General features: G+C 37.0%; 1 protein-coding gene across 5 annotated transcripts in view; it reads left to right on the forward strand.

Moving 5' to 3' along the window:
- LOC117323848 (mitogen-activated protein kinase-binding protein 1-like) overlaps positions 1-27,398 on the forward strand; it is a 99,274-nt gene that overhangs the window by 59,492 nt on the left and 12,384 nt on the right. For 3 of the 5 annotated variants that reach the window (XM_033879331.1, XM_033879336.1, XM_033879333.1), the window contains exons 21-29: positions 2,839-2,924; positions 17,262-17,357; positions 17,499-17,614; positions 17,997-18,073; positions 19,009-19,127; positions 19,512-19,529; positions 22,630-22,817; positions 23,059-23,107; positions 27,194-27,259. In XM_033879331.1, coding sequence (XP_033735222.1) covers positions 2,839-2,924; positions 17,262-17,357; positions 17,499-17,614; positions 17,997-18,073; positions 19,009-19,127; positions 19,512-19,529; positions 22,630-22,817; positions 23,059-23,107; positions 27,194-27,259 — 815 coding nt within the window. The remainder of the gene's footprint in view (positions 1-2,838; positions 2,925-17,261; positions 17,358-17,498; positions 17,615-17,996; positions 18,074-19,008; positions 19,128-19,511; positions 19,530-22,629; positions 22,818-23,058; positions 23,108-27,193; positions 27,260-27,398) is intronic. The other 2 variants (XM_033879335.1, XM_033879334.1) reach the window with 2 other exon arrangements.

Here is a 27,398-nt window from a genome sequence, read left to right on the forward strand (position 1 = left end):
TTAAGATACTTGGTTTTGTTACTATATACCTAATTAAGACATCTGAGTTTGTTACTATATACCTAATTAAGACATCTGAGTTTGTTACTATATACCTAATTAAGACACCTGAGTTAGTTACTATGCACCTAATTAAGACACCTGAGTTTGTTACTATATACCTAATTAAGACACCTGAGTTAGTTACTATACACCTAATTAAGACACCTGAGTTTGTTACTATACATCTAATTAAGTAACTGATTTTTGTTACTATGCAGCTGTTTTGAGTTTTACTCACAAAGATAAGTTTTGGTTTCTGGGGAAGTTGGCCAAGTTTACAATTGTAAATTGAATCTCGTTATATGTCTACTGGTCTGGTTTCAGGGATAATCTCTACTGATTGCCTTTTTCATCTGGTATCAAAAATAAATAGTCCTTAACATTTTGTTGGGAGTAAATGACGTTGTAAATTACAATTTCAAATAAGGTCTTGTCATTATTGGGAAATTTATAGAAAAATCAAATGTGAAGTCATTATCAGTAAAAAGAAATTTTCAAAAGTAAGAGGCCATATTTCAATCCAACTGTCTGTGGATAATGGTGGTATATTTTTAAGTCTCAAACAATTAAGATTGTTTATGTAGGGTTTTGTCCTTGGATATGGCTAAGGCCCACCTCCGGCATAGCAAAGTCGACTGAACATAAATTGCTGTTAGCAGTATGCATGTTGTAGTTATAAAATATCAAAATTAAATCTCTGGCATTCACATTTTAACAAGTCAGATATCCTATTCACACACAGTTAATTTGTAAGGGGATTAACAATCTTACATTGCTCCCATGCACAGTAATTGTCCAGGATTAAAAATTATTTAACTCGGACATATGCTACCAATGGTCAGTGGTTAAGTATTGGGTCATTTGTTCAGTATGCTCGGGAGCACAAAGGAGAGAGGAGTGCAATATTTTTATTAACTATTTGAATCTTTTCAATAAGAGATTATAGTAATTTACCACTTGAAAAACAATTACAAGAAAAGGTGTAGAACTGAAATCCTCTAATCCATGGCAAATTCAACAAAGTTTAATCAGAGAGGAAAATAAAATTTTAACTTCCTATTCAGCCATAGTATCAAATAGGGATTTCTTTACTGAACAGGTGTAGTTTGTTTATGCTAAAGCTTCTTCAGAAGTGAAACTGTTATTGTTCGTGTGGCTGTTTGCCTACTTTGCCCATTTAAAGTAGATTGTGTGGTCAGAGTTAACGAGCTAACGAGTTGTTCTGTATACTAGCATATAACCCTGGTTTGAACTCTGATAAAAAATTGCCAGAACCAAATGTTATACTATAAAGGTTGTATTCATAATATTGAGACAGATTTTTTAAAAAGAAATTATGAAAGGAATCACATTTTTTATTGTCTGTATGATTTTTGCAATTTTATTCTGACTTCAAAAATGAAACCACTAAAAAATAACAATCTTGACACTTTTGTATTTGACTATATTATTAATACTAAGGTTGGAACACAGGACTGGCATACTGAGAATGTTACAAGTACTGTAAGTTTATAGATAGATGGAAACAATACTGAGATTATTGTAATTGTGTTTGAACCCAGAGGATACAAGAACTGGGGCAATATAGAGGGAAGGTTTGTAAACACCACAGTAGTTGTGTGTAATAAACTCAGATTTCATTATTCATCCTCCGGCAAGACTGTCAATTTGACAGATAAATTAAATTATCTTATTGGCTAGTGATGTATGTGTTTTGACCATCAGATATCCAGCACAAACCACTTGACAATACTAAGATCGGTGCTAGACAATGTCCGAACAATGGTCACACGTCCTCATTGTATGGATCTTATCTCTCGTTATCTGTCCACATCAGGTACTGGATGACGGGTAGTGCTGTGTATATAGGTAGCCAGGTGCCTTTAATAAGGGTATTTGAGTGTACGTATAGAGGTGTATACAAAGATCGAGACACTCTAACCCCACTGTACACAGTACCACCACCAGACCAGTCAGGATCTAACTACCTCAGTCTGAAATCAACATCTACCGACGATTCTCTCATGTTTACATTCAAAAATGATAAAAAAATATTCATTAATGTGAGAAATACTGAAAAAATGTGAATGTTTTTGGATTAAAATCTGTGATAAAATATGATTATGAATACATACACCTGGGATAGCCTGGCAGTTTGGTTAGAACATATCAAGCCTCTATCAACATGAGAAGTTTGATTTGTGTAAAAAGTCTTTATACTGACCGAGGATGATCTAATCACCATGGCAACTTGGTCACATTGGACAGACTGGATCAAGCCCCGTCCACAGGATTTCCGTCCCTCTTCAGAGGAGTTTTGTTCTCTTCCCAGGGAATATATTGTCCATCCTCAGGATTTTTATTCCCTTCCCTCTAAGATTCACCAGCCCTCCCAGAAATCAAGAAAGTTTTGTGTCCATTTCCGGGAATCACAGGAGTTTCATCCCTGTTCCCTGGAATCTCGGCTGCATACATCAGAGTTTCAACCCCAACACCAGGAGATTTGCTCCCATTCCCAGGAGTCTCTCCCTCATTTCCTGGAGTCTCCGGAGTTTTTCTCACATTTTCAGGAATTTTTACCTTGTTCCAAAGAGTGTCGCCCCCATTACTGTGACCAGATAAAGGGGAAGCATTGCAATTACAATGAAGACTTAGTCAACATTGTAAAAAGTGAAGAATCAGTAGCAAGTGACAACATTGTAAAAAGTGAAGAATCGGTAGCAAGTGACAGTTTTCATTCACCATTTGATGATGAAAATGGTGAAATTCTTTATCTCCAAATGTTGTATTTTCTAGATTGTAACACCAGAAAAGTGGGATATGATGATGTTGATGCTCGCCGAGAGACAATGGTAGTGGCGCAGCCAGAGAATACGCCCAGGGTGAGTATATCATTCATTTTATATTCTACTTTGAAAACAAATTTTTACCCTGTTTAAATGTGGGTGTATGTGATTATGATAATTGAGTACCTGTACACAACAGAGGTTTGGAGATGACGATACCAAAATCTGAGGTTCTGTATTTCCTTATTCAGGATAGACTCTGAGCTTGACATTGTGGTGACAGATTACGATAATTGGTTTTGCATTGTTTAACATCATATCAACAGTTAAGGTCAGGTTATGCAGGCAACATGCATGGAAAAAGAAAGTAAAAACATTACATAGCTTCATGCATTCTTCTGCATCTACATGTAATGATATATGCTTTCACTTGGAGTGGTCATTTTAATATCTAGTACAGTATAAGGGTCAAAGTTCATGATCAAGAGGATTTTAAAGGGCGTTTATCTTGAAAAGCCTAATCCTCTTGAGCAGAAGATCACATTTCAACTAAACGTGCTATAATTAATTTTTCTTTATTTTCATGGTAAATACTCTAATGTGATTGGTCTAAAGATTCTTTTCATTCTTCTATGCAAGAAATTCCGAGAATGGCGCGAAAAATGTGACGTCACAATACGACAATTGACGTTGCGTATTGATTTGAGAAAAAGAATCCCATTTAAAACCAGTAAAATTGTACATAAAACATGTTTTGAATTAGAAAAAGACAATTAACTGAAATTAATTATAAGCATTGAGGTTGATTTTTTTTAATTTTCATCGGGGTATGAAAAGAATTTTTTTGCAAACTTTTTAAGAATCCGCTATGCGGATTCATACAGTTTGCAAAAAAAAATCTTTCTATACCCCGATGAAAATAAAAAAAATCAACCTCAATGCTTAAATGAAGCACCCTTTTGGCCAGTAAATATGGTTATAAAGGAAGAGTGGTGTCTGTATTGGAACTGAAAGCCAGAGCCCTAGATTGGAGATATTTCCAACAATTTTTCTTAGAAATATTCTTACCCATGGTAGTCTAAATCTACAACAAAGTTACTGTATAGTGATGTAGTAACATCACATTCTACTCCTGGTTAGATTTAGTTACTGTACAGTGGTGTAGTAACATTCTACTCCTGGTTAGATTTAGTTACTGTACAGTGATGTAGTAACATCACATTCTACTCCTGGTTAGATTTAGTTACTGTACAGTGATGTAGTGACATTCTACTCCTGGTTAGATTTAGTTACTGTACAGTGGTGTAGTAACATTCTACTCCTGGTTAGATTTAGTTACTGTACAGTGATGTAGTGACATTCCACTCCTGGTTAGATTTAGTTACTGTACAGTGGTGTAGTAACATTCTACTCCTGGTTAGATTTAGTTACTGTACAGTGATGTAGTAACATCACATTCTACTCCTGGTTAGATTTAGTTACTGTACAGTGATGTAGTAACATTCTACTCCTGGTTAGATTTAGTTACTGTACAGTGGTGTAGTAACATTCTACTCCTGGTTAGATTTAGTTACTGTACAGTGATGTAGTAACATTCTACTCCTGGTTAGATTTAGTTACTGTACAGTGGTGTAGTAGCATTCTACTCCTGGTTAGATTTAGTTACTGTACAGTGATGTAGTAACATAACATTCTACTCCTGGTTAGATTTAGTTACTGTACAGTGATGTAGTAACATTCTACTCCTGGTTAGATTTAGTTACTGTACAGTGATGTAGTAACATTTTACTCCTGGTTAGATTTAGTTACTGTACAGTGATGTAGTAACATTCTACTCCTGGTTAGATTTAGTTACTGTACAGTGGTGTAGTAGCATTCTACTCCTGGTTAGATTTAGTTACTGTACAGTGATGTAGTAACATCACATTCTACTCCTGGTTAGATTTAGTTACTGTACAGTGATGTAGTAACATGCTACTCCTGGTTAGATTTAGTTACTTTACAGTGATGTAGTAACATTCTACTCCTTGTTAGATTTAATTACTGTACAGTGGTGTAGTAACATTCTACTCCTGGTTAGATTTAGTTACTGTACAGTGATGTAGTAACATCACATTCTACTCCTGGTTAGATTTAGTTACTGTACAGTGATGTAGTAACATTCTACTCCTGGTTAGATTTAGTTACTGTACAGTGGTGTAGTAACATGCTACTCCTGGTTAGATTTAGTTACTGTACAGTGATGTAGTAACATTCTACTCCTGGTTAGATTTAGTTACTGTACAGTGATGTAGTAACATGCTACTCCTGGTTAGATTTAGTTACTGTACAGTGATGTAGTAACATTCTACTCCTTGTTAGATTTAATTACTGTACAGTGGTGTAGTAACATTCTACTCCTGGTTAGATTTAGTTACTGTACAGTGATGTAGTGACATTCCACTCCTGGTTAGATTTAGTTACTGTACAGTGGTGTAGTAACATTCTACTCCTGGTTAGATTTAGTTACTGTACAGTGATGTAGTAACATCACATTCTACTCCTGGTTAGATTTAGTTACTGTACAGTGGTGTAGTAACATCACATTCTACTCCTGGTTAGATTTAGTTACTGTACAGTGATGTAGTAACATTCCACTCCTGGTTAGATTTAGTTACTGTACAGTGGTGTAGTAACATTCTACTCCTGGTTAGATTTAGTTACTGTACAGTGATGTAGTAACATCACATTCTACTCCTGGTTAGATTTAGTTACTGTACAGTGATGTAGTAACATTCTACTCCTGGTTAGATTTAGTTACTGTACAGTGGTGTAGTAACATTCTACTCCTGGTTAGATTTAGTTACTGTACAGTGATGTAGTAACATTCTACTCCTGGTTAGATTTAGTTACTGTACAGTGGTGTAGTAACATTCTACTCCTGGTTAGATTTAGTTACTGTACAGTGATGTAGTAACATTCTACTCCTGGTTAGATTTAGTTACTGTACAGTGATGTAGTAACATTCTACTCCTGGTTAGATTTAGTTACTGTACAGTGATGTAGTAACATTCTACTCCTGGTTAGATTTAGTTACTGTACAGTGGTGTAGTAACATTCTACTCCTGGTTAGATTTAGTTACTGTACAGTGATGTAGTAACATTCTACTCCTGGTTAGATTTAGTTACTGTACAGTGATGTAGTAACATTTTACTCCTGGTTAGATTTAGTTACTGTACAGTGATGTAGTAACATTTTACTCCTGGTTAGATTTAGTTACTGTACAGTGATGTAGTAACATTCTACTCCTGGTTAGATTTAGTTACTGTACAGTGATGTAGTAACATTCTACTCCTGGTTAGATTGAGTTACTGTACAGTGATGTAGTAACATTCTACTCCTGGTTAGATTTAGTTACTGTACAGTGATGTAGTAACATCACATTCTACTCCTGGTTAGATTTAGTTACTGTACAGTGGTGTAGTAACATTCTACTCCTGGTTAGATTCAGTTACTGTACAGTGATGTAGTAACATTTTACTCCTGGTTAGATTTAGTTACTGTACAGTGGTGTAGTGACATTCTACTCCTGGTTAGATTTAGTTACTGTACAGTGATGTAGTAACATTCTACTCCTGGTTAGATTTAGTTACTGTACAGTGGTGTAGTAACATTTTACTCCTGGTTAGATTTAGTTACTGTACAGTGATGTAGTAACATTTTACTCCTGGTTAGATTTAGTTACTGTACAGTGATGTAGTAACATTCTACTCCTTGTTAGATTTAATTACTGTACAGTGGTGTAGTAACATTCTACTCCTGGTTAGATTTAGTTACTGTACAGTGATGTAGTGACATTCTACTCCTGGTTAGATTTAGTAACTGTACAGTGGTGTAGTAACATTCTACTCCTGGTTAGATTTAGTTACTGTACAGTGATGTAGTAACATCACATTCTACTCCTGGTTAGATTTAGTTTCTGTACAGTGATGTAGTGACATTCTACTCCTGGTTAGATTTAGTTACTGTACAGTGATGTAGTAACATGCTACTCCTGGTTAGATTTAGTTACTGTACAGTGATGTAGTAACATTCTACTCCTGGTTAGATTTAGTTACTGTACAGTGATGTAGTAACATTTTACTCCTGGTTAGATTTAGTTACTGTACAGTGATGTAGTAACATTCTACTCCTGGTTAGATTTAGTTACTGTACAGTGGTGTAGTAACATTGTACTCCTGGTTAGATTTAGTTACTGTACAGTGATGTAGTAACATTGTACTCCTGGTTAGATTTAGTTACTGTACAGTGATGTAGTAACATTGTACTCCTGGTTAGATTTAGTTACTGTACAGTGATGTAGTGACATTCTACTCCTGGTTAGATTTAGTTACTGTACAGTGATGTAGTAACATTCTACTCCTGGTTAGATTTAGTTACTGTACAGTGATGTAGTGACATTCTACTCCTGGTTAGATTTAGTTACTGTACAGTGGTGTAGTAACATTGTACTCCTGGTTAGATTTAGTTACTGTACAGTGGTGTAGTAACATTCTACTCCTGGTTAGATTTAGTTACTGTACAGTGATGTAGTAACATTCTACTCCTGGTTAGATTTAGTTACTGTACAGTGGTGTAGTAACATTCTACTCCTGGTTAGATTTAGTTACTGTACAGTGGTGTAGTAACATTCTACTCCTGGTTAGATTTAGTTACTGTACAGTGGTGTAGTAACATTCTACTCCTGGTTAGATTTAGTTACTGTACAGTGGTGTAGTAACATTCTACTCCTGGTTAGATTTAGTTACTGTACAGTGGTGTAGTAACATTCTACTCCTGGTTAGATTTAGTTACTGTACAGTGATGTAGTAACATCACATTCTACTCCTGGTTAGATTTAGTTACTGTACAGTGATGTAGTAACATTCTACTCCTTGTTAGATTCAGTTACGGTTCTACTGACCTGGTTTAGATATGTGGACACCAGTCATTGTTTCCATTGTTAAATATCATGCTTTACCAATTTCGATGTGGATGAAATATTGAACAGTTGTATATCTTTTAACATTATGTAATTAGTGTTAGCCAAGTTTGATAATTAATGAGTTTCTTTTAAATCAATTAAGAAGACAGACTACCAGGGCATCTAACCATATAATTTGTATTAAGTGATAAACAGAAAACCTAGTGCCTTTATGGTTTAATTAACTGTTTTTACAAAATATATTAACGTCTAGAATCTGCCTTTTTATTGGAAATGGTACATGAGTACTATATATAGAAGTTATTGTAATGAGGATATCACCAGGTGGAAAAATGGTTTTTACTGTTTATTTTATGAGTAAACTAAGTTTGTAGGGTTTAAACATGTTCAATATCGGTCCTTGTTTAAAAGTAGAAATTTGCTTCAAGAGCATTACTAAGCAGCCATGTTAGGACTTGAAATTGATCTCTTCAGACATGAAATAGTTTACTTAATAAAACACAGTGGAGTTAGCACTGACAGACCTAATCATTTTGTGGTCATATGAATAGCAAGAAAATGTTATATTTAGTCTCCACTTTTTAGTCTTCTACCATTTTTAGGTCACCTGAGACGAAGTCTCAAGTGACCTATTCTAATCGCCTTTTGTCCGTCGTCGTCCGTTCTGCGTCGTGCGTCGTGCGTCCGTAAACTTTTTACATTTTCGACTTCTTCTCCAAAACCACTTAACAAAATTCAATGAAATTTGGCAGAAAGTTTCTATGGCTGAAGGTCAACCAAAATTGTGAATTATATGGTCCCCACCCCTCAGGGGCCTGAGGGGTGGGGCCAAAAAGGGTCAAATTGACTAAAACTTCAAAAATCTTCTTCTCTACTCTCAGATATGGTGGAGTCAAACACTCTTTATAGATGAAAGGGTCTTGTGGTGCTTTACCAAAATTGTGAATTGCATGACCCTGGGGTCTCACGTTTGCCCCTGGGGAGGGGGTAAACTTTACTATAGTTTATATAGGGAAATCACATTTTTGACTATTATTTGTTGGATTTGTATTGGAATTCATTCTAACTTGTATCAAATTATCAGCATGGGATGACAGTTTGATGGTATGTACATGTTGGCCCTAATTGACCCCCAGGGGCTGGTGGGCGGGGCCAAAAAGGGTCAAATTGACTCAAATTTCAAAAATCTTCTTCTCTACTCTCAGATATGGTAGAATCAAATACTCTTCATAGATGGAAGGGTCTTAAGGTGCTTTACCAAAATTGTGAATTGCATGACCCTGGGGTCTCACGTTTGCCCCTGGGGAGGGGGTAAACTTTACTATAGTTTATATAGGGAAATCACATTTTTGACTATTATTTGTTGGATTTGTATTGGAATTCATTCTAACTTGTATCAAATTATCAGCATGGGATGACAGTTTGATGTTATGTACATGTTGGCCCTAATTGACCCCCAGGGGCTGGTGGGCGTGGCCAAAAAGGGTCAAATTGACTAAAATTTCAAAAATCTTCTTCTCTACTCTCAGATATGGTAGAATCAAATACTCTTCATAGATGGAAGTGTCTTAAGGTGCTTTACCAATATTGTGAATTTCATGACCCTGGGGTCTCACGTTTGCCCCTGGGGAGGGGGTAAACTTTACTATAGTTTATATAGGGAAATCACATTTTTGACTATTATTTGTTGGATTTCTATTGGAATTCATTCTAACTTGGTTCAAGTTATCAGCATGGGATGACAGTTTGATGGTATGTACATGTTGGCCCTGGTTGACCCCCAGGGGCTGGTGGGCGGGGCCAAAAAGGGTCAAATTGACTAAAATTTCAAAAATCTTTGTTCCTACTCTCAGATATGGTAGAATCAAATACTCTTCATAGATGGAAGGGTCTTAAGGTGCTTTACCAAAATTGTGAATTTCATGACCCTGGGGTCTCACGTTTGCCCCTGGGGAGGGGGTAAACTTTACTATAGTTTATATAGGGAAATCACATTTTTGACTATTATTTGTTGGATTTGTATTGGAATTCATTCTAACTTGGTTCAAATTATCAGCATGGGATGACAGTTTGATGTTATGTACATGTTGGCCCTAATTGACCCCCAGGGGCTGGTGGGCGGGGCCAAAAAGGGTCAAATTGACTGAAATTTCCAAAATCTTCTTATCAACTATATGTTAGAATCAAATACTCTTCATAGACTGATCCCATTAGGACTGATGGGTGGGGCCAAAAAGGGTCAATTTAGTTGGCCGAAATATTTCAAATCTCAGGTGACCGTTAAGGCCCTTTGGGCCTCTTGTATAGCTGACATGCTGCATGTCCTGCACCAATATCATCACTTTACTTTATTTTAGGGATTCAGATCATAGCAATATGCATTATGCTAAGGTCTAGTATGACAACTTCCAATGTCAAGGTCACTGTTGCTATTTAAAGAAAATTGCCCAACAGTCATACTAATTTGCATGGGAAAGCAGCTTTCATGGCTTAAAGACGTTTCATAACTATAAGTGAATATTCTTATCAAATTAATTACATCAAATCCTTCTCATACATGTATTCATTGAAATTTGCCCAAGAAAACAGGTATATTTTAAGAGTTTCCTCATCAGTATTCAATTTTTGTAAAGTTTCCAATTTGTCATTGGAAAAAGGAATATTGTAGGCATTACAGTAAGATATAGGGTATTGAGTGCTGAAGGCCATTAATCATGTCCTCTGAGTCAAATATCCACGCTGTTACTGGTGTCAGTACTTTGTCTCCGCCTCACCTTGGTCAGCGAAAACATTTATATAACATTCTATAGACAGTCTAATTATATATTCTCTGTCTATAGAATGTTATATAAATGTTTTCGCTGACCAAGGTGAGGCGGAGACAAAGTACTGACACCAGTAACAGCGTGGATATTTGACTCAGAGGACATGAAGGAATTGATTACTTCAGAAGGTATCAGCTGTTTGCCACTACACGGTTTGATAAAAAGAATAAAATTTTAAGAGTAAATGTCAATAAAATATGAGACTGACCTTGTGATGTTATCATGACATGTATCTAACCCCAGATACATCAAACAGAAATGTACAGTCTAAATATTAATAAAACGTATATATTTCTAGTATTTTCTTCTTTAAAAGGGTATAAATGTAATAGTCTCCAATCCGACCATTGTCAGTAAAATCACATTAGAATACAACTTTTATTATTACTATTGATTTAGCATGTCAGTACCTGCTGTCTAACAAGATTTTGGTGCTACTTGTTAAATATCCCCAAAATCAAAATTGATTTGCTCATATTGTTAATGACTCTTTTATTTGCCACAAATATTTTAAAATGAGTTTTAGGAGATAGGATCACTAGCCTTTTGACTTGGTTGTGATGTACTGTTTTCCATTAGGTCTATCACCTCACCACTGACACACATGTGTCACACAACTGACACTTACAGTTTTATCACTCATATTTCACATAATTAATGGAAAATATAGATTTATTTTCAATCTGTTTTTTTTTCCCAGAAATACATAAAAATGTGCTGAATCGATTTAAAGAACCTTATAGTGTTAGAATTATGAGGTGATTTTATCATTAGTAATTTATGTCAGGAGTTGTAGAGTTATATGGAGTTATGGGGAGATATTATCATGACCAGTCCGGGACAGGAGACGGAGAGTTCTATAGAATTTTGGGAGGATGTTATCCCAACAGGTCTGTGTCAGAAGTGGTAGAGTAATAAATTCACCTGTCCCTCCTTGGGTGAAGGGAAATAGCAAATTATTTAAAATTCTTTTTCTTCTTTAGGAATGAAAGGATTTGGTTCATATTTGGTCCATTTAGCCTTGTTCCCCAGGGGCAGGGCTCAATAGGGGAAATATTAAAAGTTCTTTACAATCCTTCTTCTGTAGAAATGAAAGATTTCGGTCCATCATATTCGTTCTGAAGCATCCTTAGGTGAATGGGAACCAATTTGTATATTTGGTGTGTCTCAGCGGCCTGAGGGGCAGATCCCAATAGATGAAATAGAGCAAATTCTTTAAAATCATTCTTCTTCTCTAAGAATGAAAGGATATGATCTGAAGCAAATGTTTCCTCTTGGGCCCCCCTCCCCCAGATTTTGGGAAAGTTGTCATTTATTAGCTGAAGTGTCCTCCTCCACACAGAGGTGTATTGCTGTAGCCTAATGACACTAACACAGAGGGAAACTTGTGTACAAACCAGTTAAAGTAATCAATATAACCCAGGAAGCTACTGTCATCAAACTTTGACAGTGTTTTTACAGGTCGTTTGTGGTAAGGTGGACAATGTTCTGCTCACTGCAGGGATTCTTTTAATCCTACATTGAGATAACTGGAGAGCTACAACATTCAGGACTGGGCATTAATGGCTTATTTGTGGCAGTCTATTGGTGGTAGTGGAGATAAATTAATACCAAAAACATTACACTTAATCCTTCAGATATAGACAGGACCAGAGGACCTTTGGGGCTGATTGATAGCCCCTGCTGGTCCAGACATTAGGGATCAAAGATAACCTCATCTACATTCTTTAATGATCAATACAAAACAGTTAACAGGTACATGTAGGTACATTTAATACACAGGTGACAGGTCGGGTAATATACAGTTTACATGTAGGTAATATACAGTTTACATGTAGGTAATATACAGTTTACATGTAGGTAATATACAGTTTACATGTAGGTAATATACAGTTTACATGTAGGTAATATACAGTTTACATGTAGGTAATATACAGATTACATGTAGGTAATATACAGTTTACATGTAGGTAATATACAGATTACAGGTAGGGTAATATACAGTTTACATGTAGGTAATATACAGTTTACATGTAGGTAATATACAGATTACAGGTAGGGTAATATACAGTTTACATGTAGGTAATATACAGTTTACATGTAGTTAATATATAGTTTACATGTAGGTAATATATAGTTTACAGGTAGGGTAATATACAGTTGAAAGGTAGGTAATATACAGGTTACAGGTAGGGTAATATACAGTTTACATGTAGGTAATATACAGTTTACATGTAGGTAATATACAGTTTACATGTAGGTTATATACAGTTTACATGTATGTAATATACAGTTGACAGGTAGGTAACATACAGTTTATTTTGTAGGTAATATAGAGTTTACATGTAGGTAATATACAGTTTACATGTAGGTAATATAGTTTACAGGTAGGGTAATATACAGTTTACATGTAGGTAATATACAGTTTACAGGTAGGTAATATATAGTTTACAGGTAGGTAATATACAGTTTACATGTAGGTTATATACAGTTTACAGGTAGGTAATATATAGTTTACAGGTAGGTAATATACAGTTTACAGGTAGGTAATATATAGTTTACAGGTAGGTAATATACAGTTTACAGGTCGGGTAATATACAGGTTACAGGTCGGTTATATATAGATTACAGGTAGGTAATATACAGTTTATTTTGTAGGCAATATGATTATAATTGTCACAACTACTTTACTTGTACATGTCCAGAAACCTTTGTATTGTACAAAGTATAATTTATTTTTTGTGGGGACTTGAGTTAGTAGGGGTACATGCTAGTGAAAGCCCATGTTTGTATGGGCTCCTGTTAAAAGAGATCAGTAATTTATACTTGGTGATGTTTTTGATAGGTAAATCAATATATGCTTGCAGCTTTTGTCATTTAGGAGTTGGGCCCTGAAGGTTCAGCAAAAGCCTGGTAAACTTTAGGCTGGTCCAGTCAAAGGTCCAGTATCTTTTAAGTAGAAATTTTAAAAAAAGAAGAAGAAGCATTTAGTGTATCTTGCTATGTGTTTAGTGGCATGTCCCATTTAGGTATCAAAATAAATATGCTCTCATCTTTTGTATGAATATTAACAGCTGAATACAGTGTGATAAGAGTTATAGATTTATAGAGAGCGTTGATTGGATGACTGTATGTTGATAGGTACCTCTACTTAACACTAATCCTCCTGTGTTTGTTCCCTGACAGATCACATTCATTTTCTACACTTAATGTCATGCCATCATTGTTACATAAAGAAGGCCAGTTCCAAATTAATGGATAGTTAATACTAAAATTGATGGAATGTTCAAAAGCCTAGTAGGCTTATCTGGTCCTGATATTTTGTGGAGTGCTACATTTTAAGTAACAACTATTTAATGAAGAATTTATTTGTAAATATTTTATTTGTGAATTATGTAAGACTGTAGAGATGGAGTGAGCTGTGTAAGATTTATAGAGGAGTGAGCTATGTAAGGCTGTATAAAGGAGTGAGCTGTGTAAGATTTATAGAGGAATGAGCTGTGTAAGGCTGTATAGAGGAGTGAGCTATGTAAGACTAGAGAGGAGTGAGCTATGTAGGACTGTATAGAGAAGTGAGCTATGTAAGGCTGTATAGATGAGTGAGCTATGTAAGGCTGTATAGAGGAGTGAGCTGTGTAAGACTGTATAGATGAGTGAGCTATGTAAGACTGTAGAGAGGAGTGAGGTGTGTAAGGCTGTATAGAGGAGTGAGCTGTGTAAGACTGTAGAGAGGAGTGAGCTATGTAAGGCTGTATAGAGGAGTGAGCTATGTAAGGCTGTATAGAGGAGTGAGCTATGTAAGGCTGTATAGAGGAGTGAGCTGTGTAAGACTGTATAGATGAGTGAGCTATGTAAGACTAGAGAGGAGTGAGTTGTGTAGGACTGTATAGAGGAGTAAGCTATGTAAGACTGTATAGATGAGTGAGCTGTGTAAGGCTGTATAGATGAGTGAGTTATGTAAGACTGTAGAGAGGAGTGAGGTGTGTAAGGCTGTATAGAGGAGTGAGCTATGTAAGGCTGTATAGAGGAGTGAGCTATGTAAGACTGTAGAGAGGAGTGAGCTATGTAAGGCTGTAGAGAGGAGTGAGCTATGTAAGGCTGTAGAGAGGAGTGAGCTGTTTAAGACTGTATAGAGGAGTGAGCTATGTAAGGCTGTATAGAGGAGTGAGCTGTGTAAGACTGTATAGATGAGTGAGCTATGTAAGGCTGTATAGAGGAGTGAGCTATGTAAGGCTGTATAGAGGAGTGAGCTGTGTAAGACTGTATAGATGAGTGAGCTATGTAAGGCTGTATAGAGGAGTGAGCTATGTAAGGCTGTATAGAGGAGTGAGCTGTGTAAGACTGTATAGATGAGTGAGCTGTGTAAGGCTGTATAGAGGAGTGAGCTGTGTAAGACTGTAGAGAGGAGTGAGCTATGTAAGGCTGTAGAGAGGAGTGAGCTATGTAAGGCTGTATAGAGGAGTGAGCTATGTAAGACTGTATAGAGGAGTGAGCTGTGTAAGGCTGTATAGATGAGTGAGGTATGTAAGGCTGTATAGAGGAGTGAGCTGTCTAAGACTGTATAGAGGAGTGAGTTGTGTAGGACTGTATAGAGGAGTAAGCTATGTAAGACTGTATAGAGGAGTGAGCTATGTAAGATGTGAGTGTCATGTTAGGCTATAGAGATGGTATGGAGTCTATGGGTTGTGGCTATGTTTGAGATCTCCACCAATGCTGTTGTATCGGATTGGCATTACAAATCTGTGCCAACAATTTTCTGTTGTCAAACACAAAACCGTTGAAGCTTAATTAAACATTTAGTTGTAAACATTATAAATAATATGGGTGAATAATATCTTGCCTCTAAACAAACTGTAAAATGTATCAAATGTTATATGGTATGGACATGGTTAGGGCATGAAGGGGGCCCCCCCAATATTATCACAAGTGTTAGATTTCATTGTCATATTTTAGATTTTCCTGTTTGATAAGTCAGTGACTTTAAGGTGATAAAGAACAGGGTAGGCCAAGCGTTAACATGTAAGACTGGTATCTGATGAAGACACGCGCCACCATCAACTGTTTAATCACTATACAACTCAAGATTTGCTGCCTTCCATGTTTGACACCTTTACGAGTTGAACTAGAAAAAATAAATAGTTTTGTTCTTGTGTGTTTGATCTGGAGAGAAACAAGAGATCTTTATCTTAAAATCACTCAGACCGTTTTGCTGACTTCATCTTGAACAATAGAGAATATATATATGTATAGACATTTTACTGTCTGTGATCAGGTGATATGGAACGGTAGAGCGATCAGCTACACACCAGGAAACAAGGCTGTCCCAGTTATGTATAGAGTTTGGACCAAATTTTAAAGTATAGAGTAGAGCGTTTGTGTTGAATCTCTAATGGAGAAGAGTTTCAATTTGTTTGGAATTTTCCTGACTTAAAATAAGATTGCAGTGGTTGATTCATTTACTATAGCAGTGAGTTGTATAAAAAGTCTATTGGCATATTTACAATTCCTGTACCACAATATTTTAACGGCCAGTTCTGGTAGAGTATTATAATTTAGACCACATGTTTCCCAGTACATGTCCTATAACACCTATCATCAGGACACATCTTCATGATCACACTTCTTTGTTCTGATCTATTTCAGTCTTATTCTGTCACATGCGTCATTTGCCGAGATATTTTTTAAGTGCAGTAGATTAAATGCATATTGTTTTTGTACTTAATGACAAGAGTCATTTACATTGTGCCTGTGTTCCATAGTGTATATATGTGAATGTACTGTAAAAATGTTCAACTCTTGTCTTGGTGTAATAGATAGAGGATATCTAACAGTGGCTTCATAATACCAAATATGTTTCACGAGTGTGGCTAACATTTTGATATTTTTCATGTGAGCATATAGCCACACAAGTGAAATATATTTGGTATTACAGAAGATACTGTTAGATATTCTGTTTATTATATTTCATAGCAAAATGTACCAAGTCAGCTCATTGAATCTCTCGCAGAATTCATTGCAGTCCCTTGTCAACGGCTCAAATGATGACGTTATGTATTCTATCTTGCATTATGATGTCATTTAACATGACGGGGAGCTATATATGCAAATCGCAATTAACGAATTTTCCCCATTGTCGTTTGTAAGCAGTGTTCTGATTGGTCAAATCAGAAAAAGGGATATTTTTCACTAGTAAAATATCAGAAAAAGTGATAATGAAAAATATCACTTTTATAGAATAGATAATTTTCGGTATTTCACTGGAAAAAAATGTAATAAATAGATTTTTGTACAGAAGTGTGACTGTTCAACCCTCATCTCTGTGTTGTAGATAAGTTTATGTACAGAACACCTGTTCAATCCTGATGTCTCTGTGTGTTAGATAGGTTTTATGTACAGTAAGGCTGTTCCGATACTGATGTCTCTCTGTGGTAGATAGATTCATGTACAGTACGACTGTTGAACACTCATCTCTATGTTGTAGAGAGGTTTATGTTCGACAATACATCTGTTCAACCCTTGTGTCTGCTTACGTACATTATATGTAAAACATTATTATTATATGTAACTACAGACTAACTCTAATGTAAACAATCCATTCACAAACCTCTAATTTGCTTGTTTTACGCTTTTTGCTTTTTATACAGAAAATACCAGTCATATTTGATGATGAAAATGAGGAAGATGATGATGACGATGAAGATTTCTTTCCTTCATTCCATAAAAAGAAAATTTGGGATGAGGTATGTAACTTATTAGATTTGTTTTAAAAATCAAATGCTTTAAAAATACTGTTTTTATCCTGCTGTCAGATCGTTAAAGTGTTGGCTGCTTTGAAATTGTACATGTAACAGTTACCTCAATTGGTTTATTTTTTGTTACAGAGTCCTAGATTTACTCGTCGCAATAGCGTAGACGACCTAGACGATGACCTTGACAAAGAGCCGGAGGTCAGATACTATCCTCCTAGTGAGGTGGACTCTGTAGAAAGTAATGGAAGGTCAGTAGAAGGAAGGTCATTGAAATCTACTGTCGGTGGTAGACACAGGTTAATCACACTGTAGTTAATCCTAGATTTCGGAACTTCATACATAGATTTTCTGTTAACTAGTATTAGATCCAGATTTCCCAACCTCAAACATAGACTTTCTGTTAACAAGTATTAGATCTAGTTTAACTAGATGATATGGTGAATCAGTATTGAACCTGATCTAGATGCTGATTACAGAACCTCACAGAATTAGATTCTGAAAATAGAATTTACTGAACCTTTGCAAGACTCTGCAGCAGGTTTCTGACATTCAGATTCAGATTACTAATAAGCATAGTTGGACTCTGACAATTAGTGATAGATCGGATTCATTATTCTCATTATTTTTCAGCTTCTTCACAGTATTTGGGGGAGACAAGGAGAAAAACTCTTCTCGTCTATCTGGTACAGATAAAGGACTTGATGCTGGTATGTATTGTGTACAACTCTGCCATGTTAGTAAGTCAACATAATGGATATCCAGACCTGTGTTACACTGTGGATAATGGATTGATAATTGATATCTAGACCTGTGTTACACAGTGTGGATAATGGATTGATAATAGATATCTAGACCTGTGTTACACATTGGGGATAATGGATTGATAATAGATATCCAGACCTGTGTTACACAGTGTGGATAATGGATTGATAATAGATATCCAGACCTGTGTTACATAGTGGATAATGGATTGATAATAGATATCTAGACCTGTGTTACACAGTATGGATAATGGATTGATAATAGACATCCAGATCTGTGTTACACAGTGGATAATGGATTGATAATAGACATCCAGACCTGTGTTACATAGTGGATAATGGATTGATAATAGATATCTAGACCTATGTTACACAGTGTGGATAATGGATTGATAATAGATATCTAGACCTGTGTTACACAGTGTGGATAATGGATTGATAATAGATATCCAGACCTGTGTTACACAGTGTGGATAATGGATTGATAATAGACATCCAGACCTGTGTTACACAGTTGTGATAATCAGTTGATAATAGAAAATGTTTTTTTTTTTGTTTTTCATTATAAATCTGAAAACCCTGAATGGAGAATCTTTTGATTTTATCTCAAAAATAAGTTTAAAAAAAAACAACCCAAAAACAAACTCAAACGAACAACACATTGATTAGCTAACACATATTGCAGGAATGACTGAGGGCTTTGTTTGGTGTTGAATATGTAATAGATACTGAAATAAGGGTTAATTAAAAGGCTGTTTTTATACTATCTTCTGCATAGGTAACCGACTGTCTGTTAAGGCTGGTTGGCTGTATTTGAGAACTAATCCTTTTTAAAATAGTGCTTTTTTTTAATGACCATATTGTATGTGATTTTATTTCAGACTCTGAGAGTACAGACCCTGTTTCCATGGAAGATACCGAGGAGGATGAGGACTCCATGAGTATTCCCTCCAACCCAACCACGCCGTCAGAGGAGTACAATCTAAGGACCCCAGACAGGGTACGTCAGTTATAACACCTTTTATAGATTACCTGATATCTATAACAAACCTGTACAAACATGTGTCTTATTTGTAATATTACCTGATATATCTAGCAGACTTATAAAGCCTATAATGGAAAGATGACATCACATCAGGGTCAGGGGTCACGTGTTACATATTTTGGGGATGTAATTTTGATAACGATCTCTATTATTCGATTAGCTGATTATGACTATTATATGAGAATGTTTTAAGAATAAGGACTAACTGAAAGTTATTAATGATCAAAGAAAATGAGATAACCTTTAGTTAGTGTTACCAAATGTTATACCCCTGATAGACCGAGTAAAACAGATACATTGATACAGCTATTGTAACAAGTTGTACACTCCCTTCCACAGTTGTCCACCATCATCAAGGTATGCCTATAAAATGCTAGATGTGAGCTGAAGTGTTGACCAGTCATTAACATGTACTGTACAGATCATGTGTTCTAAACATTTTACCCTCGAGACAATTCTCTGGATAGTTACAACCATTTCTAAAGATTAAAGTTAATCATTCAGATTTTAAAACCAAAAGTCATTTTACTGTTTTGATTCACTGTAATGCCATATGTTGATATTCTTTAAATTAAAAGGTTAGGGAACAACCATCTTGAGATTCCTGACTGTGGTCTACTCTGATATCACAAATGTGATGGCTTCTCAAGATTTGCATTGTAAGATTATTGAACACACTACCTGTACCAGAGGGTTTGTTACCTTTAGGTTTGTTACCTTTGGGTTTGTTACCTTTTGGTTTGTTACCTTTGGGTTTGTTACCTTTTGGTTTGTTTCCTGTGGGTTTATTACCTGTGGGTTTGTTACTTGCGGTTTTGTTACCTGTGGGTTTGTTACTTGCGGTTTTGTTACCTGTGGGTTTATTACCTGTGGGTTTGTTACTTGCGGTTTTGTTACCTGTGGGTTTGTTACCTGAAGGTATGTTACCTGTAAGTTTGTTACCTGTGGGTTTGTTACCTGTGGGTTTGTTACTTGAAGGTTTGTTACCTGAAGGTATGTTACCTTTGGGTTTGTTACCTGATGGCTTTTTACCTGTGGGTTTGTTACCTGAAGGTATGTTACCTGTAAGTTTGTTACTTATGGGTTTGTTACCTGAAGGTATGCTACATGTGGGTTTGTTACCTGCGGTTTGTTACCTCAGAGTTTGTTACCTGAGGGTTTGTTACCTGTAAGTGTGTTACTTGCGGGTTTGTTACCTGAGGGTTTGTTACCTGTGGGTTGTTACCTGTAAGTTTATTACTTTTGGGTTTGTTACCTGAAGGTATGCTACCTGTGGGTTTGTTACCTGAGGGTTTGTTACCTGAGGATTAGTTACCTTTGGGTTGTTACCTGTAAGTTTATTACTTTTGGGTTTGTTACCTGAAGGTATGCTACCTGTGGGTTTGTTACCTGAGGGTTTGTTACCTGTGGGTTTGTTTCCTATGGGTATGTTACCTGAAGGTTTGTTACTTGAACGTATGTTACCTGAAGGTTTGTTACCTCAGAATTTGTTACCTGTGGGTTTGTTACCAGTAAGTGTGTTACTTGCGGGTTTGTTACCTGTGGGTTTGTTATAGTTGTGGGCTTGTTACCGTGCTTGTTTTACCTGAGTTTTTTTTTTTTAAATCTTGTTATGCTATATCTCATGAACCCCTGAACAGATTTAGTTCATATTCACACCAGAGCATCACACCATTACTGGTAAGTTCTAAATCTGTTTTTGCGGTCATTGGTCATTGTTAAAGATAAAAAGATCTCGCATAAACAGTTTTTAGCCCACCAGCATCAGATGGTGGGCTATTCAAATCAATTCTTGTTATCGCTATTTCTTAAAAAGCATTGAAGGGATTTTTCTCAAATTTCATACTTAGGTTCCCCCTGGTCCCTAGTTATGCATATTGCATTTGGGACCAATCGGAAAAGAACATGGCCGATAGGCAGCTACTTTGATTTTGACAATTAAAGTTTGTTATTGCTATTTCCCAGAAAGTATTGAAGGGATCTTTCTCAAATTTCATAGGTAAATTGCCCTTGGTCCCTAGTTGTGCATATTCCATTTTGGGACCAATCGGAAAACAACGTGGCCGACAGGCAGCCATCTTCGATTTTGACTATTGTAGGTTGCTCCTACTATATTGTTATATATCAGTTACTAAATGTTTTGAAAGAAGAGTGAAGGAAAAAGAAGAGAAAAGATCAGTCTTTCATTTGACTGATGGAGATCATTCAATGGTGGGCGCCAAGATCTCTCAGGATTCTCTTGTTGAGATAAAAAAAAAAGCTTTAATGTGTACATGATATCTCATGAACCATGGACAGATTTAGTTCATATATGCACCATAACAACAGCATGACGTTTCATACCTGATTTTGGTCATCTGTCATGGTTAAATTTCAAAGGCCTCACTTGACAACATGTTACTTGCTTTCAAAAAAGCTGGTTCACTTTGTCCTGGTCAGATTTATTTGATTAATTAAGGGGTTGGGGGTTTATCCATGCTAACTTTGCTGTTATTACCTGAGTGTTTGTTACCTGTGACGCTGATGTTATACCATTAATCTATGTCAGGGGTATTGATCTATAACAGTCAATAATTACTGTTGTATATCATTGCCTTCTGTTACAATGCTAAGCCTTGAAGTCCTGGATATTCCGGGCCCTCTGCTGATTTTAGCCTTGAATTTCCTTGATACTGAGGGATTTTTCTACTTTAAACAGAACAAACTATTTGACATTCAGATTCTCATATTGGTCAGAACAATAAACCATTGGACATTTACTAGCCAATGAAGTTCCTGTAATGATTGCTGAACATAGAGATTGCTGATACATTCTGCATGTAGTTCTTATGCTATTTCTGATTCGAAATCTTCCAAGGCCAGAAAAGGAAATCTCTCATTCCTGCTTTCCTGTGTACCATAAACTTCAGTGCAAGTTAAAGTCTGGTGTTTCATTAATTTTAAAAGGCACTGTCAAAGTCTAAAATGCTATAATTCTGTTCAAAATAAAATCCTTTGTCCTAGTATCTAAGAGCTGTAACTTGGTGAAAGGGAACAGCTATCTTGTTTGTCCTTCTTAAATGCCATATATTATGTAGAATATATTTTTATCTCTTTTTTTTTTTTCTTGTTTTGTTTGGGTTAGATTTGGACTGAGGTGTGGTTTTGATGACCTCTAACTGTATTGTAAATGCTGACTTAATTAACATGCCTCATTTCAGAAATGAGAGTTGATGTAAAATCAAGAGCTAGCTTGTGTGTATTATTCCTAATGTTACAATAAAAGCTAGAACTTTATGCTACAACAGGTGGATTATTGGTTTCATATGATCATCTTAAAAACTCTTAACATCTAACATTTTAAAGATTGTGAATGTCGCTATTAATTGATGAACATTTCAACAAATGTGATGATATTCTGCTTTGAAGTTAACTCATCACAATATTACTGTAACATTACTTAAATGTTATGTTATAGGAAAAGTTTCTGAAGGACCGTTTTGAGAATTTAAACTTCACCCCAGCAGTGTCAATAGACAAGTTCCAGGAGAGACTTGATGAAATGGAATCAAACATCGTAGATGACACACAGCCCCAAATAGGAGCGAACTCTCGCATTAGTATTTCTACCCGCTTCCTGTCACGAGCACAGCAGGCCAACATCAAGTATGTTCACCGTACAGACGTAACTGATTATCATAAAATCTTTCTTTCACTGATAGTGTAAACAAAAAGTTGTAGAGCTGTAATACTACAGTATTCGCCTACTGAATGTTTACATCAAATATAGAACATGTACAGAGTTGTCTGCCCTTAGCTGGAGCATCAATCAAAATGTTTTCTAATTGCTATAACTTAAATAATTTAGTCTTGAACTTGCAGATATTTCTTTTTCTTTTTGATTCAGGAACATGAGCGTGTACAACAGCATACAGAGACAGGACAACTGGTTTGATGTAAGTAAAACTTGACTTGTGTGTACTGACTATATGTGTGTATTTTAATACATGCAGTAAGTCAGTTAGAAATACTCTACAACAGTAGGAGTTGACACTAGTGGGAGTCTATAGTCGTGAGGGTCTGACAGTAGGAGTTGACACTAGTGGGAGTCTATAGTAGTGGGGTCTGACAGTAGGAGTTGACACTAGTGGGAGTTTGTAGTCGTGAGGGTCTGACAGTAGGATATAGTTGACACTAGTGGGAGTCTGTAGTCGTGAGGGTCTGACAGTAGGAGTTGACACTAGTGGGAGTCTATAGTCGTGAGGGTCTGACAGTAGGAATTGACACTAGTGGGAGTCTAGTAGTTAGGGTCTGACAGTAAGAGTTGACACTAGTGGGAGTCTGTAGTCGTGAGGGTCTGACAGTAGAAGTTGACACTAGTGGGAGTCTATAGTCGTGAGGGTCTGACAGTAGGAATTGACACTAGTGGGAGTCTAGTAGTTAGGGTCTGACAGTAGGAGTTGACACTAGTGGGAGTCTATAGTAGTGGGGTCTGACAGTAGGAGTTGACACTAGTGGGTGTCTATAGTCGTGAAGGTCTGACAGTAGAAGTTGACACTAGTGGGAGTCTATAGTAGTAAGGGTCTGACAGTAGGAGTTGACACTAGTGGGAGTCTATAGTCGTGAGGGTCTGACAGTAGGAGTTGACACTAGTGGGAGTCTAGTAGTGAGGGTCTGACAGTAGGAATTGACACTAGTGGGAGTCTAGTAGTTAGGGTCTGACAGTAGGAGTTGACACTGGTGGGAGTTTGTAGTCGTGAGGGTCTGACAGTAGGAGTTGACACTAGTGGGAGTTTGTAGTCGTGAGGGTCTGACAGTAGGAGTTGACACTAGTGGGAGTTTGTAGTCGTGAGGGTCTGACAGTAGGAGTTGACACTAGTGGGAGTCTATAGTAGTGAGGGTCTGACAGTAGGAGTTGACACTAGTGGGAGTCTATAGTCGTGAGGGTCTGACAGTAGGAGTTGACACTAGTGGGAGTCTATAGTCGTGAGGGTCTGACAGTAGGAGTTGACACTAGTGGGAGTCTATAGTCGTGAGGGTCTGACAGTAGGAGTTGACACTAGTGGGAGTCTATAGTCGTGAGGGTCTGACAGTAGGAGTTGACACTAGTGGGAGTCTATAGTAGTGAGGGTCTGACAGTAGGAGTTGACACTAGTGGGTGTCTATAGTAGTAAGGGTCTGACAGTAGAAGTTGACACTAGTGGGAGTCTATAGTCGTAAGGGTCTGACAGTAGGAGTTGACACTAGTGGGAGTCTATAGTAGTGAGGGTCTGACAGTAGGAGTTGACACTAGTGGGTGTCTATAGTAGTAAGGGTCTGACAGTAGAAGTTGACACTAGTGGGAGTCTATAGTAGTGGGGTCTGACAGTAGGAAGTTGACACTAGTGGGAGTCTAGTAGTTAGGGTCTGACAGTAGGAGTTGACACTAGTGGGAGTCTGTAGTCGTGAGGGTCTGACAGTAGGAGTTGACACTAGTGGGAGTTTGTAGTCGTGAGGGTCTGACAGTAGGATATAGTTGACACTAGTGGGAGTCTGTAGTCGTGAGGGTCTGACAGTAGGAGTTAGCACTATTGGGAGTCTATAGTCGTGAGGGTCTGACAGTAGGAGTTGACACTGGTGGGAGTCTATAGTAGTGGGGTCTGACAGTAGGAGTTGACACTGGTGGGAGTCTATAGTAGTGGGATCTGACAGTAGGAGTTGACACTAGTGGGTGTCTATAGTAGTGGGGTCTGACAGTAGGAGTTGACACTGGTGGGAGTCTATAGTAGTGGGGTCTGACAGTAGGAGTTGACACTAGTGGGAGTCTATAGTCGTGAGGGTCTGACAGTAGGAGTTGACACCAGTGGGAGTCTATAGTAGTTAGGGTCTGACAGTAGGAGTTGACACTAGTGGGAGTCTATAGTCGTGAGGGTCTGACAGTAGGAGTTGACACTAGTGGGAGTCTATAGTCGTGAGGGTCTGACAGTAGGAGTTGACACTAGTGGGTGTCTATAGTAGTAAGGGTCTGACAGTAGAAGTTGACACTAGTGGGAGTCTATAGTCGTGAGGGTCTGACAGTAGGAGTTGACACTAGTGGGAGTCTATAGTCGTGAGGGTCTGACAGTAGGAGTTGACACTAGTGGGAGTCTATAGTCGTGAGGGTCTGACAGTAGGAGTCGACACTAGTGGGAGTCTATAGTAGTAAGGGTCTGACAGTAGGAGTTGACACTAGTGGGAGTCTATAGTAGTTAGGGTCTGACAGTAGGAGTTGACACTAGTGGGAGTCTATAGTAGTAAGGGTCTGACAGTAGGAGTTGACACTAGTGGGAGTCTATAGTCGTGAGGGTCTGACAGTAGAAGTTGACACTAGTGGGAGTCTATATTAGTTAGGGTCTGACAGTAGGAGTTGACACTAGTGGGAGTCTATAGTCGTGAGGGTCTGACAGTAGGAGATGACACTAGTGGGAGTCTATAGTAGTGGGGATCTGACAGTAGGCGATAACACTAGTGGGAGTCTATAGTCGTGAGGGTCTGACAGTAGAAGTTGACACTAGTGGGAGTCTATAGTAGTTAGGGTCTGACAGTAGGAGTTGACACTAGTGGGAGTCTATAGTCGTGAGGGTCTGACAGTAGGAGTTGACACTAGTGGGAGTCTATAGTCGTGAGGGTCTGACAGTAGGAGTTGAAACTAGTGGGAGTCTATAGTCGTGAGGGTCTGACAGTAGGCGATAACACTAGTGGGAATCTACAGTAGTGAGGGTCTGACAGTGGTTGACACTAGTGAGAGTTTGTATATTACTAGTTGGATGTGCTACTCCTGATTAACTATGGAGGAAGTGTTTCTTACACACAGCTTACTGAGTTTTGTAACATGTTAATCTGCCACGTCAACTAATGTGTTATATTATTTAATTCACAAAGTTCTTGCTTGCATGAAACGATTGAAGTTTTAAATTCACTTATTTAATTTTTAAGTATGACTGGAATCTAAATTTATCAAATGAAGTGATTGATATCCATATTCCTCAATATTCTATAATACATAATTGTCTGGATTTTGTTGTTTAATATTTGCACTAAGTTGTAAGAGCATTACAAAACAGGACCTTACAATGACTAGGACTAGCTGACTTCCTGTGCCTTGATTTCAGTTGGTTGTTAAGAAGGGGACTGCTCGGCCTTAGACTGTACCACTGTCTAAGGAGAGTGAAGGTATAAAATGTCTTCCCCGGCTGGCTGAGGTTTCACGGGGGCTGTACATGTCATGTTTAGGTTCCCTCTCCTGCTGTCCGAGTTGTAGAACCCACTAGTCGTCGTTCTGTTGTAGAACCCACTAGTCGTCGTTCTGTTGAGTGTATAAACTAACAGGAATGTTATGTCTGGTCGCAATGTTATAATTTGTAAGATAGACCTAAATATGGATGTGATGTTTGCATCTTGTTTTAAACAGAACTATTGATAAATGAAGAATGACTTCTCACATTTCCATTGCTTTGTTTCGTACTTACATTTTTTCCCCAATTGCATTTCTGTGCTACAAATCGAGTGTTTAGGAAATGTTTAGTTTCCCATGGCTGTTTTTAAAGATCTGTAATAACATTTGTTTAAATCAGATTGTTATTTTTTTTATTTTGATTAATCTTTTGTTTACATTTTTTAATTGTATTTGATGTTGTTATTTTACGAAATGCTGCAATTACCTTTCCTGGTGTATCCCCATTTTTAATATTTTTATTTCATTTCATTTTGTTGGTTGGGTTATTCATATTCTTTTTGTTTATACTTTATAATTTTTAAAATGGTTCACATCTTTTGAAAAATTTCAAATCTCATGCCAGTAAAGTGAATTTTATGTCAAAGTATTTATTTAATGGTATGATTATATAATTAATTACTGTATCAGATTCATCCACATTCATCAGTAACATACCTGACCCAGTTACATTATTGGGTCTGTAGAACTCCTCGAGATGGTAGACATTAACCTCAAGTTGGACGTACCTATATTTATATGTACTACCTTAACAAAAATGTTGAGTCTGGATGTGTCTATATTTAAACAGTCTGTACAGAAAAGGAAGGATGAAATGGCCAGAGCTGTTGATGAGACCAGAAAACGTTTGCTTGCTGTAAGTTACCAAAGTCCAATACCGCCCCATATTTAAATATTCTTTCCTAAAATACCATTATATATAAAACCAATCCATGTACTATTTAAATATTTTCTTGTACAAAATACCATTTGAGCCAAACCATCCCCTTTTAAAT

The sequence above is a fragment of the Pecten maximus genome, chromosome 3 (genome assembly GCF_902652985.1).
Source record: "Pecten maximus chromosome 3, xPecMax1.1, whole genome shotgun sequence".
Lineage (NCBI taxonomy): Eukaryota > Metazoa > Mollusca > Bivalvia > Pectinida > Pectinidae > Pecten > Pecten maximus.